Source organism: Lissotriton vulgaris, chromosome 2_1 (genome assembly GCF_964263255.1).
Source record: "Lissotriton vulgaris chromosome 2_1, aLisVul1.2, whole genome shotgun sequence".
NCBI classification, from domain to species: Eukaryota; Metazoa; Chordata; class Amphibia; order Caudata; family Salamandridae; genus Lissotriton; species Lissotriton vulgaris.
Genome location: NC_141687.1, coordinates 2,105,722,648 through 2,105,740,406, shown reverse-complemented (window position 1 = coordinate 2,105,740,406; position 17,759 = coordinate 2,105,722,648). Strand labels below are relative to the sequence as shown.

Sequence of the window (17,759 nt, the reverse complement as noted above, 5' to 3'; positions counted from 1 at the left end):
TGAAGATAAATCATCATCTAGGCGTCGTCATGCCTGTCATCTTTGTGGTCATTTCTGTAAGGGTTACTCATGCCTCTTAACCTGCAATCCTAACTGTGACCACATTTTTAAAAGTCTAACTAGGGACCACATTTACAGTAATTAAACGTATGCGTAGAAGTCGATATACAACCTCACAACGCTACTCTGAAATATAAAAAGTGCTCTTGTTTTATCGACACAGGGAGAGACAGCTAAAACTTGAAAAAATGAGTGCAACTAAAAGATACATAGAGGAGTTTAAACTGCAGCAGGCAGAGTGGAGGAGAATGGAACGTCAGAAAATGGAGGCAGAAAACCAGAAAATTTTGGAGTTTGCTAACATGCAACAGCGCAGAGAACAAGATCGAATGGCGGAAGTCCGTGAGCGGGAACAGCGGAAACTTGCACTCCAAAATATGGTACGTTAAGAAAACTGATTTTTGGTGTTTTGTCGGCTTTTGTTCCGCTTGGGAAGCTTTTGCCTTAACACTTCTGTTTTAAGCCTTGTGCATTGTTACCAAACATTGTCAGCATCTCCCTGTATAACCTCTGTGCCTTGTCATCGGTTGCATATGTGTATTCTGTGTGCTTCTCTTGGTGCAGGGGGCTCCCTCTAACCATGTGCTTATCCCTGGCTAGTGGAAGTCAAGGACGGAAGTGTGTAGATTTATGGATGTGCACACCCTCACTGGCCCTATGCAAGCCTTAGGGAGATGTGAGGAACATCAGGAAGTGCAAATGTTCAAGGTCTTACAACCCTTCTTGTTATTTGGTCAATGTGCAGTGAAGGGGACACCAAGTGTAAGAGGACTAGCCCCCTCTCCGGCTCATAAGACTTCCTTAACAGTATTGTTTTCATTTCCAGTTCCCATCTGGGTTTTTTGTTCCATCTTCCATTGCATCACATGATAAAGCTTCTGAGCTTTCTGCTGCTAACTTACTGTGCGAACAAGTTATTTTGTTTTGTTGGTGCTATTTGGAAAACAAAGTTTCTGTTCACTTCACTATTTCCGAGGAGGGTTGTGCCGAGGAGTGGAGCCTAGCTGTTCCTATGGGACATTCTCCATTCTCCTATTCTAATTAGGGGTCTAACTTCATCCCTACTGATTGCCCGTGGCAATTGATGAGCAGAAAGCTTGCGGTCGATGAGCAGTAAGTCCTGCCACAAGTAGAAGTGAAGGAGTGCCTTTTGCGTTGGACCTTACATGCACTCTGTACTGAAGCAAGAGGCGTAGTTAACAACAAAGGAATCAGGAAGGACCAGTATCGGCCAACCCTGCTTCGCAGGATTGCCATCTACAGCAATCTTGTTGCAGTACCAAACTCAGGAGTATGTGAAACAGACCTATGTTCTCCTGATCACCATCATGCCAGGGTAGAATGCTGCACTGGAGTCCCTGGACCAGTCCCAGGCTCATTGTCCTTCCTGTCTTCTGGATTGGCAATAAATCTTTTCATGAATTTATTTAGGGGTACTTATAAAGTGTGTACTTAACACTACAGATTCGTCACTATAAAGTTCTGAGTTCCAAAAGAAAGTTTATTAAGAAAACAAGTGATACAGTACAGTATAATATGGGGGCGGGGGCCGAGGTGGGGGGTGGGGGAGAACAGAAAATCGAAACATAAAAAGTAAAAATATTATGAATACATATCAAAGTTTGAGTGAAAAGGCATTAAAAATATCAATATAATAATAACACATTACATTGCAAGTAACATCCATGTAACAACGTAGCATTAATCAAAATATAACAACATATTATAAAACATTAATATCTAAGATATGGAATATCATGGAGGCCAAGCAACCTCTTGTTGAGCAGGAGTTAAAGCGAAAGAGCGTTTAGCACTGTAAACAATGAACAATGTAACAGGTGACCATACAATAGAGCGCTTCATGGCTAGATGAATGGATGAACACATGCTGTATCCAGTCCGTAATGATAACACACTGCATACACTAAGCTTGGTACAATAAATTAGTGAAGTCCTTCCAATTTTTAGTGATCTGTTGAAAGGCAATTGCCAACAATACGTCTATAATCTTAGTACTGGAAGTATGACCCTCCCAAACAGGGGATAAACTACCCAGAAATAGATGTGTGTTAGAGAAAGGGAAATTGGAATTGAAGATAGAGTTAATTTGACCCCAAACAGATATCCAGAAGTTATGTAAGTGAGGGCAAGTAAAAGCAAGTGTTTTAAATCAGCTAATGGAGAGGAGCAGGGCCAACAAGTGTCTGGTTCTGTGACACGCCATTTGTGTAATACGGCCGGGTGCAGAAGCCTGTTATACATAAAAAAAACAGCGTTTGCGTAACATTTGCAGCTCTAGAAGTTTTTCTAATTTTAGATCATATTTTATTCCACAGAGAAGGCCAGTCAACTCCCAGATCTTCCTCCCAGGACAGTTCAACTTTGGTCTTTGTTCTAATGAGCTGCGAGGATCGTAAATGAGTATAAATATTGGATGCCTTAGGAGATGTGAGAAGAAAAGCCAATAAATTATTAACCTTGGGAGTTATCGGGTTTAATTGAATTTGAGTTTAAGCAGTTAAAAGGGCCTGTGAGATTAGATTATGTTTGGAATGAAAGGAAGGGGGTAAATGAAAAAGTTGACTAGCTTCAGAAAAAGACAAGGTCCTATTTTGAGAAAACAGTTGATGGTTCCAAAGTAAACCTCTGTCTCTCCAAGATTTTCAATAAAAAGGTTTCCCGCCAATTAAAATAGACTTGTTATGCCATAATGAAGACTTGAGAAAGGTATCTTGATCAGTAGGCGATGGGGAAGGAGAAAACCCAGAAGTTTGCAAATATATTTGAGAATAGGAGTAGATAAAGATGGTGGTCTACGGGTAAAAGAGAGGAATTCCTTATCACTCTAAAGTTCTAAAGAGAATGTTGGGTCCATGGTGATCCAGTCATTGCCATAGTAGCCAGAGTTTGTAAAGATCATCATCATCTATGTGTTGTGATGACTATCATTTTCTTTTTTTTTGAATTTTTGTTTTTTACTTTTATTTATGAATGAAAGGGCAGTTACATCATCACAACGTTCCGCTTCCCTATACACCAGTGCATGTACAAATTGTCTAACATTGAAAAGCGTATGTATGCAAATCAGTCTTGACCCTGTGCCTCTTGGAAACAGTCCAGCCTGAACTGCCAAGACAGGTCTTCCTGAACTGGAAACAAGCATCCTGGGACCGATTTCGGGGTAACGCCCCTCATCAGCCAGGCTAGATGAATCCAGTGGCAAAGTGAGAAAGGGACCCACGTCTGGGCATACCCCGTCAACTTAGGGCGAACTAAGCAAGCACAAGGAGATGATGGACGGAGCGTTGAAACTTTTGAGACACTCTCTCACTGTACTGCCTTGTTTAGGCCAGGACTAAAACCTCTAGGTGATTAAAACTATCCAGTGTAGGTATTGTTCTGTGACTTGGAAAGAGCACTACAATACATAACAGGGATACACATAATACTTCATCGTATTTTATTTGCTCATTATTTCAGAACAATAAATGGTAATGCTGTATGAGTCTTTTTAAAGTGATCACTGACTGCAAATCCTTTGGTATTAGTACTAGTGAATGTGTGTGAGTGTGAACAATTTGGAGTGTGACAAGTGATGTAGAAAGACGAACAAACCTGCACATGTATGAAGATCAAGTCAGTCCATTCCAAAATTATGTTTCTTGAGAAAGTTGAAAATATTACATATGCTTTGTTTGTTAATACATCCTTTTTTCTACCTTTTAGCTTGCAGAACATATCCAGAAGGAGCAAAGAGAGCGTGATGAACTTGAACAAATTAGGCAAGAACTTTATCTTGAAGAAGAAGCTCAGGCAGATAGACAGAAACAGATTGTGAGTAAAACCAACAAAGGAGATGTGAAGATCTTTATTGCTTGCAAGAAACGAATGTCACTACACAACATTTATGGAAAAATCGGTTATCTTTACATGTACCTATTATTATCTTATTGAGGCACACTAGTGTGCCACAAGATGGAGAAAGCTGTTGATCTGAAAAGATCCTCCTTTGTGGACTGCGTGTTAGGAAATCTAATGTGCTATTAGAAAAACAAGCACTTGGTGTTCCTCCTCTTCAATGTTTCATCTTTTTTTTAAAGAAAACACTTTTATTATTTTCTCCTTTACGCTGCAATACACCTCGAGTTACAAATATATACATTGATATACACAAAAAACAACGAAGCGAAAAAAGGGTGGAGGAAGGCAAATATAATTCAAAGGTCATATTGCAGAAAAACAGGTATTTGTTAATTATTACTAAATGTAAATACTTGCCATCTAAACAACAAGTGTGGGGAGGAGAGTGGGTATTAATCCGGAAATGAATGACCACTAAAACAAAAATATTGGGTTTGGCTCCCAGTAAAAGATATGGAACGCCCACAGAAGCTTAGTAAAGGGGAGTTATTATTATTATTATTATTATTATTATTAGGAAGATTTATAAAGCGCCTGGTTACGTGCACCGGCGTGTCCCCGCGCTATGGTAAGTAGAGTAAACAGTCCAAGCAACCATCACAGTCGCCTACGTCCCGCATAGGTGAGTCTTAAGTTTTCTTCTAAAAATGGACTCTGAAGGCTCCAAACGTAGCTCTGTAGGCAGGGCGTTCCACTGCTTGGCGGCCAGATATCTAAAAGACCTGCCCCCTATTCGAGCCTTCTTTATTTTTGGAATTTTCAATAGCCCAGTACAGGAGAAGCGCAGGTCCCGTAAAGGCTCATAACGAGTGACCAGACTCTGTAGCGGGACAGGGGCTTTACCGCTCAGGATACGGTGACATGTGGAGAGAGCCTTAAACTCCACCCTGCTCCTGACAGGAAGCCAATGTAAGGCCTGGAGCGCTGCTTTAGAAGGAGATCTCCTAGGGAGCCTCAGAACTAAGCGAGCAGCTGCATTTTGCAGCACCTGAAGGCGATTGATGGACCCTCCCGTGGCCCCCAGATACAGCAAATTATTTTAATCTAGGCGCGAGGTGACGAGGGCATGCACCAGTGTCCGACGAGCTGTAATAGGCAGGAGGTCCAAGACCTTCCTCAGAGTTTTCAGAATTCCGAAGCATACCCCTACCACCCGGCCAATCTGGGGGCCAAAGGCAAGGTCAACATCAAGCCACACTCCGAGATTCCTTGCTTCCTGGCAGGGGACAGGTGTTTCTCCCAGACAGGGTGGCCACCATGCCGACGACCAGAAAGATGGCCCTCCTCCCACCACGAGTACCTCGGTCTTGCTACCGTTTAGTTTCAAACAGTTGGCGGACATCCAGGTTGCCAGTTCTTGCATGCAAACTCTGAAACTGTCCGCCGCTAGACTTGGCATGCGAGAGAGGCAGATGACCAACTGTGTGTCGTCAGCATAAGACACAAGGCGCAGACCATGACTTTCAACAATCGCCGCCAGTGGGGAGACATATAGATTGAACAGAGTTGGGCTCAGGGACGAGCCCTGTGGCATGCCCTGGCCCAAACTAATCTCCCTAGAATAGCATTCTCCCAGACGGACTTGAAAGCATCTACTTGTCAGGAAGGACTGGATCCATCTAAGCGCTGCTCCCGATACCCCTCCATCATTCAGACACTGTAGCAAGGTGGAATGAGCTACAGTGTTGAATGCTGCGCTTAGGTCCAAAAGGATCAGGGCCATAGTCTGGCCCTCATCCACACCCTGCCGTATAGCCTCTACGGCCATAAGTAGTGCTGACTCCGTCGAGTGCCGTGGACGGAAGCCAAACTGAGAATCGTGAAGCAGGGCAGCCAATTAGCAGGGTTATCACCAATCCACTTAGTGGGAGAGGGGTACTATATCAGGATTACGGTGGGTGAGGGTGTGAAGGGAGGTTAATGGCGGGGGGGGCTATTGGGAGGCTGAGTAGTTGAAGTAGAGACCTATCATTGGCTCAAGGAGGCCTGTCATCTTTTGAAAGGAGTACCTTATGTTCCTGCATGAGTTTGTCCCAGAGGCTGTAATAGGGGGCATCTAAAGCCTCTTTTCCATTCGCTATGCAGAAAAGTGCTCTGCCCAAGTCCCTAGCACTGTAGTTCGGTGTGCCAAGACAGTATATTGAAAGGTGCGGAGGACTTCCAACATCTAATGATTCCCCTCTTAGCAAGTATGAGAGCCTGATCGAAAGAGTGAGTAATCAATTTTTCCTTTTTAGGTTGTGTATATATTCCCTGTAGAAAGCCACTGGGACTGTCCGTAACCAATCTTTCGGTAACTGGAGTCACTGTCGCCAGTACCCCTTTCCAAGAGGGTTGTAGCATTGCACAGCCACTGAGCATATGTATCAGGCAGTGGAGGCTGGTGACATTTGAAAGTGGCGGGCGGAAAACACTTGTCGTACCACGCTATAGCGAGCGTGCTATGTAACGGGGAATGTGTGGGCTCGAAAACATAATCTGTTGTATGTTGAATTTTGAAGTCGTCTTGATAATGCCACGTATATGCTGTTACTTATGTACAACTAATGCTTAACCTGTTCTCGATCTCCGCAGGAACCTTCTGTTCATCAGCACATGTACAGTACTGCTTATTGATATCCACCTGTGTATTCAGAGTTTTTGATCCTGAGTTGTACCTGTTTAATTAAGAATTGCTGGCTGTGATAGTTTATCTAATAGGCATAACTAAGATTACTTCCCGAACCTGCAATTAAAATATACCACTGCATTTATGATGATGTAAAAGTCATGACACACTCAACGAGGTCAGTCTCCAAATTTTGCTCACTCATATATGAACAGGTCAGGCTCTCTACCTAGCGATGTAGTCATTACATGTGGCTCAGTTTAATCAACAACATCTCCAGAATGTAACACCACTGTCTCCTATAAAGGCGCCCATAAAGCTGCCGCATGCTGCACAGGTCATGGGGGTATCGTGCCTCAAGACTTAAATGAAGAAAGTACCTCGCTTGGTGAACTCGTGCCAGAGGTGAGAAGAGAAGGCCTTTTGCGGCAAGCTGGTCAGGGAAAGTTGACCTGAGCACCAGATGCGGCCAAAATTAACGTTTGCACATCCACTCGTTTTTAGACAAAGTGTGTCTTCATAATAATGACAGGGGCCATGCAGGGCTATTCTATACCTACTAGAAGGTGCGTGTGATGGACTCTGTCACGGGGGCCGCGTCCCTCCATGCTGACTGCAATCCCGGCCGGGCCAGGCCCCGAGCAGCTGTCCCTCTTCAGCGCTGATCACGTAAATGATGTTGAAATCAGGAGTTGGCCGGGGATTTGGGGTCTGTTTATGCTTCAAGCACACCTGCCAGGGTGCCTGCAATCATAAATCGATCAGGCTCGCAGCCTATGAAATGCGCACCTGTCCGACAAGTGAGTTTGTCTTGCCGGCCGCGGATTGAGGGGGCGAGGGAGTTTCTAAATTGACAGCCTTAAACTGACATGATGCATGAAATAGATGTATTTAACTGAGAAGCCATGATTGAACGGGGTACTGACTCGTGGCCGGCAAGATGGGCGAGGGGCCGTTCACACAGGTGGGGGAAGCGAGACAGTAATACTAATAATTAAAATAAAATGTAAAATGTACCTTGCTTCCTCCGGGTCACGTGCCACTGCCTGCCCTCAGCTCCTGCTCCTGCTTCTTCTGCCTGCACCTAGGAAGCCTCCCTCCCGCCCGCTCCACTAAGCAAATCACAATGCTGCAATGGTAGTGCAGCCGTCGGCCAATGGCCGACGGCAGCATGGAAGGGGTTAAATCAGACTTTACGGTTGACCTTGGTAGGATGTTCCAACACAGCCTGACATTCTTTATCATTGAAAAGGTAATGTAGATCAGGTTCCCAGGACTGTTGGAGTGGGAGAAGCGTCACTCCCACATGCCCTTGACTGCTCTATAGAGCCAAACAATCAATATTTTCCCACGACTTATCATGTGGAGTGTTTGTAATACAGCATATGTAGAAGGTCATAGTATGTGCCACTTGCCAGGCTGCTAGTAACACAAGACATATCCCTACATATGTGAGGAATCCACCCTGCAGAAAGCTGGATCACTCCGCCAAGGTCTGGAAATCTGCAACAATTCCATTGTATCTAATCTCCTGTGATTCACTAGTTAGAAAATATATTTAAAGTGATCATAAAGACATAAATATTCTTTCTGCTTTGCTTTTAAATCAAGAGAGGGTTGGAATGCTTGCCTGACCAATTTGATTTCCAACCAATTTAGGTGATGTTCTGTTCAAAGACTATACAGAAACTCCACCTAGGTGTACTCCGACCAATAAAAGGAGTTAGTTACCGGTGTTATTTAAGGCATTGGTAATTGAAAGTTTATCTTCTACAAAAGCCATTATACTGAAGATAATTGTTGGGTAATATTTAATGATCTATGAGAAGGCCTAGTTTTTTGCTTGTGAAAAGTCTAGTTTTTGGACCTCTGCTGTAAACGAGAGCTCCTCACTACTGTAAGCTTCAGTTAAAAATGGGTTTTGAGGTACAACTGCCAGTGCCTACCTTTTAAAATCAGGTCACCTGCTGCACAGTTGGGCGAAAGGCTCTGTTCAGGTTGAGTGTGTGCACACGTGCACCTGTGTGTAGGTCATGTGCACACTGAATATGATGCCTATGTGTGCATGTATACAACATCACTCTGGAACCTCTTTTTCCTTTATGTGGGCACATGCTGTTCAGGATCGGCAGAAAGCATTGACAAAAGACAACACTATTGGCTTTGTTGATAACTGTTTTTCAGCAAGTTATAAGTGAGTACAGGCAGTACCACAGCTATGCATTATGCCATCAAATGTGGGTGTCATATAGTGTGATCTAGAACTTGTAGGTGATCATCATGTGACAGACCCCTCCATATCATGTTGTTTGTGTGGCTCACTTCACTCCCTCCACCTCTGTTAACCTGTGGTATGGGTAGAGTGCTCTTAGTTCATGGCAGTCACCTCCGGGGGCCATTGTCCACTGGGGACTCAGGCCTTCTCTCACCCATGGTTTCCAGAGTTTCTTAGTTGGTGTTATTAGTTCACCCTCCAGAGGAAAGAGACAGACCACTTCTACTTGCAGCTCTTTACTCATTCTTTCGCCAACAGGGTGATCCATTCAGGTCCAAGCATTTTCCTGCTGCTACCTCATAGGCCTTAAGCGCAGTCTTGTACCCACCAGCTACCCCATTCTTTCTCGTTACAGCCTGGTGCCGAACATGGCAACACTTCTCTCCAAGGTAGTGGTTGACTTCCCTGCCCTGATGCTTTTCTCCTGGAGTGGTGAACTGCCTCTTTGCGTTTGCTGCTGTTCACCTGCAGCATGTCCCTGGCGCTGCTATGATTCATTACACAGCAGTGCCAGTACTCCAACAGGTGTTGTCGTCAAGAAGCAGCAAAGATACCCTCGCTCAGAGTCCCAGACTTCCAATGTGTCGCAGATGACTGTGGTGGAACAAATACTCTGGCCCATTTTGGCTTCTCCCCTCAGCACATTTTTGAGTAGCTAATATTTGAGGTATTGCCAAGTGTTCTTTGAAAGTCAATGAGCCTAAAGAAGGGATAATATTCATTAGAAGAAAGTTACATTTCGTATTTGTTAGTGCACTAAGGGCCTAAAATTCACATTCGCAAAAAGTGGTTGCACACTGACTTTTTGTGAATGGAAAGGAATTTTGCGACCCACCCTATGCACTAATAGGTATGTTGACAAAATTACGAATCGTAGTGGGTCATAGTTTGACTTACCTCAACAGTATTCATGAGGTAGGTTGTAAATTCTGGTTCACTAACATTGGATGCCATCGCAGCAATAGTGGCCTACTGAGGTCAGCAGACCACCTGGTCTGTGATCGTATTTTAATATGTCAACTTTTTTTTTTAACTGTGGCTTGTTTTCCTCATAGAAAGCAGAACTGCATTAAAAAAAAAAGTTTTTGGGTTGGTTGGTTTGAGAGTTGACCGTAGGCCTGTGGGCCACTTCTTATTCCCAAACGTTTTTTTCACATTAAATTTGTGAATGGGCTAATACCTTCATTCAGGTGTTGCTAAGATTTCAATGTTTCGATGTATATTTTGCGTTTGCTGCTGTGTAGTTATATGTAGGTCAAAGTTTCCATAAGAAGACATTTTTTTTGTTTCACTATAATGTTTGATGAATCATATATATATACACATATATATTACCTACTGGCGGCGCCAGTAGGTAGTTCTAGTTAGGACCTATTTTCAATAGGAAATCCGCAACATTCTATTCCCAATAACTTTGGCGCCGATTGACGAATCTTCGCAGATTTTTCAAAACTTATGGCCCGCTCAGGTCTGCTCCTATCCTTGAAAGTTTCACAGTGATTCGTCAAGCGGGGGCCGAAAAAAAAAGGGGGGTCCCAAAACGTGTTTTCCCCATGCAAGTTCCCATAGGAACGGATTTACACCAAATTTGGCAAAAAGGTAACCCTTGGTTCGGAGGCGTGCCTTTTTGTTAAATAGTGTAAATCCGTTCAGTAGTTACTGAGAAAATCAAAAGTAAAATCACATATATAACTATGGTCGTGCAGGATCCGTGCACCCTCCTGATGATAAGCTGTTTGCTAATTGGCTGTCAACACTTCAAACCAGGAAGTTCTGCGATGGGCTTATCTCTGTAGCTCGCTGGATGACTGACCATTTCCTTCAATTGAACGCCAAGAAAACCGAGGTGCTCATTGTTGGGAAACAGGCTCATCTATGGGGCGACAATTGGTGGCCATCTGAGCTCGGTCCTACTCCTATCTCTGTCACTGAGGTTAAAAACTTAGGGGTATGGTTCGATTCCAAACTCAGCTTCTCCACTCACACTAAAAAGGTTGCTGCCACGTGTTTTGGGACTCTGCGTCAGCTTCGATCCACTTTTAAATTCTTTGATGCGCCTACTAGACAGCTCATTGTACAAGCAATGATTCGGTCTAAGTTAGACTACGCCAGTTCTCTTCTTCTGGGAGCTAATCAGGCTGAACTCTCTCGACTCCAACGCGCCCAGAACGCTGCCGCCAGGGCTCTGGTCGGCTTACCCAGATTTTGCTCAGCCAAAATAACCATTCACAAGCTCCATTGGCTCCCTGTTGCTCAGAGAATTAAGTTTAAGTCCCTTTGTCTGTCGTTTAAAATCCTTAAACATTCTTCCCCTCAGATTTTGGAGCACCTCATCTCCTCATATGTTCCAGCACGGTCTCTGAGGTCCTCTGGTCTTCACTTGGCTATAGTGCCGTGTTTCAAGAGGTCTAGCATTGGCGGCCGTTCCTTTAGATTGCTCGCTGCCAAGTTATGGAACTCCCTTCCTGTTCATATTCGTGCTATTGACGGACTTCTGTCATTCAGGAAGGCTGTAAAAACTTTCCTTTTTCCCCTAGACCCCTAGTGTTGTTGTGTTTGAGTTCCTGTTATCGCTTTTGCCCGGTTTTTCTGTTCTGTTAGCGCCAGGACGCCCCTTTGCTGGGGCATCTGTGCGCTCTACAAATCCGGCTAACATAACATAACGTAACATAACAAGTGTTGACAACCATCTTGTGCCTCGGTTAAAAAAAAGCGTAAAACACGAAAAGGGGGCAGGGTAGAAACACCCTGACCCGCTAGGCCTGCTTAGGGGGTCCCAAATTTATTATTATTTTTCCACCGGTAAAATCCACGCAGGATGCGCAGATCTTGCCGATAAAAAAACAAACGAAGCGCGGGCTCCCGCGCTTCGTTGCTAATTAGCCCCCGGGGGGGGCCAAGTCCCGGAGGCATGATTAAAAAAAAGTGTGGGGGGGCCCAATCCCCCCTCAAACTGCCATCCCCCGGGTCAAAGCATTAATAGTTGCAGGGGGCACACGACCCCCCCGCAGTCCGGGGACCGCCACCCCCGGGGCTTGTTAATGTAAGGCCACTCCAAGCCCCGGGGACCGCCACCACCGGGGCTTGACTTAATTTTTATTGCAGGGGGGCAAACTGCCCCCCACAGCCCCAGGGACCACCAACCCCGGGGCTTTTAAAAAAAATAATACCCTGTGTGGGGGGACCGCCACCACCCCGGGGCTCTAAATATTTAAATTCACTGACCCCCCAGCCCCTGGGGAACACCACCCACCGGGGCTTTGTAGATTGTGGGAGGGGGCTGCACTGCCCCCTCCTGGAGCCTTATCATGGCCCCGGGGAACAGCACCCCCCCAGGGCCAGCTCCTGCAGTGTCCCGGGGTGCCCACCCCCGGGACACTGCCGTTTGCTATGGCAGTGCGGGAGCCTTGCGGCTCTCGCCCTGCCATAGCAAACTTGATTTGAATTTTGAAAGAGAGAGCAGGAAAACCTGCTCTCTCTTTCAAAATTCAAACCAAATTGCTTTTCGAACAGGGGGAGCTGCATCGTAGCAGCTCCCCATGTGGAAAAGCAATAGGCTCCCGAAGGACACGGGGAGCCGGCTGGGACTGTGGGAGGATTGGGCCCCCCCCCACGGTCCCCAACGGAGAGGGCCAAACCCGAGGTATGGGGTCCAGGGGCTACAAGTGGCCCAGTAGGGGGGCCACGCGGCCACCTTCCCCAAAATAAAAATAAAAGATTTAAAAAAAAAGAACAAAGGCCGGCCCCGGGGGATTGGGTCCCTGGGGCCATAAATGGCCTAAGTAGGAGGGCAAGGCAGTCCCCTCTGAAAACTAAAATATTATTCAATATGGCCATGCCCCGGGGATGGGGTCCCCGGGGCAGATTTTGGCCTCGGGAGGGGGGCCATGCAACCCCCTTCCCAGAATTTAGAAAAAAAAAATTGGGGGCAGGCCCTGGGGGATGGGGTCCCCAGGGCCAAGAATATTTGAAAAAGAAGGGAGGCCACACTGCCCCCTTCTTAAAAAAGAAAAGAAAAATGACCGGCATCACGCCGGAGGACACGCCCCCTCCTTTGAGCACTCTGCAAATCCGCTCCCTGGCGCATTTGCAGATGGGGAACAAATTCCCCTTGAATACTAAGGGGTTCCTGGGGGCCAACTAGCCCACCAGGAACCTCCAGTATGCGCCAGGGGGGTGCGTTGCAGAGAGGTGTTCTGAGGCCTCGCCCCTTTTTACAACTCTCTGCAACGCAGCTCCGTGACACTTAATGGAGGTAGCTGGTGGGCTAGTTGCACCGCAGGGACCCTCAGTATTCAAGGGGAGTTAATCCCCTAACTTAAAACGCCCCACGGGGCACATTTGCACAGTGTTGAAGGGAGGGGTTGGGCCTGAGTTGATGTGTGCAAACACACCATGTGGCGCGGTTTAAGTTGGAGAACTAATTCCTCTTCAATCCTGAGGGTCCCTGTGGTCCAACTAGCCCACCAGGTACCTCCGGTAAGCGCATGCTCTAGGTACCTGGTGGGCTGGTTGGCCCCCAGGGACCCTCAGGATTGAGGAGAAATTAATTCTCTAACTTAAAACGCTCCACAGGGCGTGTTTGCAGACATGTCACCTTAGGCCACGCCCCCTTCCTTCACCACGGTGCAAACGTACTCCGTGGCGCGTTTTAAGTTGAGGGATTAACTCTCTTTCAATACTGAGGGTCCCTGAGGGCCAACTAGCCCACCAGGTATCTCCAATGTGCGCCAGGGAACTGCGTTGCAGACAGGTGTTCAAAGGCCACTCCCCATTTTACACCTCTATGGAACGCAACTCTGTGGCGCTTACTGGCGGTACCTAGTGGGCTAGTTTGACCCTAGGGAACCCTAGGATTCAAGGGGACTTAATCTCTCAAATTAGAACGGCCTCCGGGTGCGTTTACACAGTGGTGAAGTGAGGGGACAAGGCCTGAGGTGACGTGTGCAAACACGCCCTGTGGCCCGGTTTAAATTGGGGAAATAATTCCCCTTCAATCCGGAGGGCCCATGGGGGCCAACTAGTCCACCAGGTGCTTCCAGTAAGCGGCATTGCGCTGCGTTGCAGAGAGGTGGTCCAGGGCCGTGCTCATTTTCTCTGCAACGCAGCTCTGTGGTGCTAACTAGAGATACATGATGGGCTAGTTGTACCCAAGGGACACTCCGGATTCAAGGGGACTTCATCCCCCAAATTAAAACGGCCACAGGACGTGTTTGCACACGTCAGCTCAGCCACCCTCCCTCCCTTCACCAGTGTGCAAACTCGCCCAGTGGCGCGTTTTAAGAGGTAGTTATAATCCCCCTGCCCTGTTATATACTAGGGACTAACAGAGGCAGTCGTGCTAATAACCGGGGTACCCCTACGCATAGTGTTCCCTAGTGTATGTAGGTGTTTTAACTGTATTCTAAGTGTCTTTTAGCATGGCTCTAGGACTAGTTAGTCAGTCAGTTACCATCAGTACCCATCTGAAAAAGTAGAGGGTATAGAATGATTTTGAAACAAAGCCTCTTTCTGCTCCTCTGTTTGTTCTTTCTGCACTTATTCCTTCTTCCTGCACTTTTGTTCATCTTTGAGGACTTCTGTTGCTTCTTTCTGCATTTCTTTTTCTTCTTTCTGTGTTTTTTCTTCTTTCTTCACATGTCCTACCTCTGTAGGCATAGTTAGAAACTAGCATTTAAAAAAGCTTTGAAATTCACCGAAAAAACATAGGCTTCAGGGGTGTTATAGTTAGCTGGACATTTCACTCGTACAACACCATTGAAATTCCACTGTTCTAGTTAGTTCAGCTAACTATGACTTGCGTGCCCGCAATGCACTGCTGATTACGTCGCATATTACATCACTCATGACATGGTCAGTGACATCACTCATGACATCTCAAATGACATCTCAAATGACTTCACTGATGACATCATCCTTGTGATAGAGGCAGACCTCCTCTCACCCTAATATAACCTTTGATACATACATTCAAAAATAGAAACTAAAATTTTCAAAAAAATTGACATACCAATACCAGTTACAACAACCTTTTTTAGTAATTCCAAGATCTACATACACATCCACTCATTCACCAACAGTCCTCTATAGTCACTCATACATGTACTCACTCATCATATGTACTCATACCCCTATACATCCTGTTACACACCGCCACTCATTCATAGTTACTCACACACACACAGTCCCTCATGCTAATAAAGAATCAAACATCCATTTACTTGCATATACAGTTATACACCCCCACTACACTTACTTCTACAGAAACATACACATATTTACTCTCTTAAACAATCACTTATAGAAACACATACTTATTTATACAGGAACTCTTCCAATCTCTCACTCTCACATATACTCACTTATATACACCAATACTCACATATACTAGTTTAAAACGTATGTAGTTATTCATAAAGACACTATTGAGACAGTTATTCACTCACTAACACACCCATACACACACTCATCCACCCATCCAGTCCTGCACACATGCTGTTTTCAACACATACAAACAGTGAGTCACTCATTCATGCATCTATGCGCTAAGTAAAACCCTGCACCGAACCATCAGACACTCATACTGATACTCAAAAAACCAACGAATAACCCATATAGACACTCATGTAGCTACTCACCAACCCATGCAGCCATTTACACACAAAGTGAGAGACTTATATACATATTTACATATTTAAACATTACTCGCTAACCCATGTATCCACTAAGATACACTTAATCATTCAGTTATATAATCAATTTTACAAAATAAACCATCCATTTAGACACTTATTTACCCATTTATTCTTCCATTGACCTTGAGATATACATATATAAATATTTAATTTTAAGAAAGATGCATTCACTGGATGATGTCATCCGTGATGTCATTTGAGATGTCATCAGTGATGTCACTGACCATGTCATGAGTGATGTAATATGTAACATCATCAGGAGTGCATTGCGGACGCGCGAGTTTTAGTTAGCTGAACTAACTATAACGGTGGCATTTCATTGGTATTGTACGAGTGAAATGTCCAGCTAACTATAACATCCCTGAAACCTATGTTTTTTTCTGTGAATTTCTAAGGTTTTTTAAATGCTAATTCCTAACTATAACATGCCTGAAACCTATATTTTTTCAGTGAGTCACATGATGCTGAGCTTCCGCCGGAGCCGGGATCTAACCCTAAGTCCTGCGCTCCGAGTCAGTCGCTCTGGCCGCTGTGCCACACCTCTCCCATATCTATTATTACCTACTGACAATTTTTACCTACTGGTGGTTGTTATAGTTAGGACCTAGCTTGCTGGAAAAGTGTTTTTTGTTTTGCCAATAACTTTGGTGACATTTGCCGAATCATCACAAAATTTTCAAAATTATTACAATGCTCACTTCAGCTGCGGTCTTAAAAGTGTCAGGGTGATTCATCAAGCAGGGACCGAGAAAAAGTGGGGGTCCCAAAATGGTTTTTCCCCATGCAATTTCCCATAGGGATTGTAGACATGACTACAGCCCAAAATTTGATATAAAGGTAGATTTTGGTCCAGAAAGCAACCTTTTTGTGATTGGTGTAAATCTGTTCAATAGGTAACTATAATTCACGCCCTTGCCTAGCACTGCTTATTACGCCACATATTACATCACTCCTAAAATTTTCTATGACATCATTATCTGAAAGAGACACGTTAGTGATAGCTTCATTACCTTAGAATATCCCCAGGCGTCATGCTGGATCCGGAAAGTTTCCGCTAAGAGTACCTCTGCGCGTCAGTAGGATGCGTTGTGCGACTCCGCGTCCGTTGCTTGCATCGTTTGCGCCAAGATGACGTCACGGAGACTACTTAGGCACCACCCATGCGCGCGGACGTCAGTTCTTTCGTTTTCAGTGACAGTAAGCGCAGATCCGGTTAGAGCACATTCCGTAGTCATTTTTTGACTATCCTTTTGAGACTTTGTCTCCTGTAAGTTTGAATCTACTCTGGTGTACGTAGGGATGCCTGGTTTTAAGTCTTGCGGGCCTGCCATCACAATATGTCGGTGGCGGACCCCCACGGCATCAGACTCTACTGCCTGGAGAACGACCACGACTCCCGGTCTTGTTTGGTCTGTCGGGCCATGAAGGGCTTGAGGGAGTGCACCGGAAGCCTCTTGAGGTCCGGCACTCGTCCCAGCGCCGTTCACGGTCCAGGGGCCGCTCAAGAGAACGCTCGCTGGGCCACCGTCACCGCTCCTCGGGCTCCAAATCGTCGCCCTCGGATAAGAGACAACACAAAAAGAAGTCGAAGAAGCGTTGTCGCTCTCCAACGTCCCCCCATCGGTCTCCGGATACGGACAAGGGGGACAGGGGTTCTGCCCCTGCTGCTCCTTCGGAGCCGGGTTCCCGCTGCCTACCCACCTTATCCGGGTTAGTCAGAGACTCCCGCACAGGTACAAGAATTTCTTGCTTCCTTGGACTTCCTGATTAGCTCTCGGACTCCAGCCGGCGCGACCTCTGGCCCGCTGTCCTGTGTCAGGATCCTGTTGGCGCAGCCGCAGGCGGCTCCGGCCCCGGTGCTGCAGGATCCTGGGCCACGGCACCACAAGGTTCCACGCTACCGGCTCCTGCCCCAGTGCCAACCTCGGCTCCGCCTCTGGCGCCTCAGTAGGTGCCATTGGTTCAGCCCCTGCCCAGGTTCCAGGACAATTTTGTTCCTATCTGGGATCCAAATTAGGACACAGCGCCTGTATGGCCCCGTCCGGAGCCGTTCCCAACGCCGTTTGTTTCTTCCCCGGCCCCTGTCCTGCCGTCGCGGTCTGTACCACATACGGTGAAGGTAGAGGACGACTGGGAGGGCTCTTGCTCGTCTCTCTGACTCTGAGCAGGACAGGACGGACGAGTTAGAGGAGGCCGGCGG

General features: G+C 46.0%; 1 protein-coding gene across 1 annotated transcript in view; it reads left to right on the top strand.

Moving 5' to 3' along the window:
• MNS1 (meiosis specific nuclear structural 1) overlaps positions 1-17,759 on the top strand; it is a 241,947-nt gene that overhangs the window by 147,993 nt on the left and 76,195 nt on the right. Inside the window, exons 6-7 of the mRNA XM_086958353.1 lie at positions 224-440; positions 3,787-3,894. Of these exons, the coding sequence (XP_086814479.1) occupies positions 224-440; positions 3,787-3,894 (325 nt within the window). The remainder of the gene's footprint in view (positions 1-223; positions 441-3,786; positions 3,895-17,759) is intronic.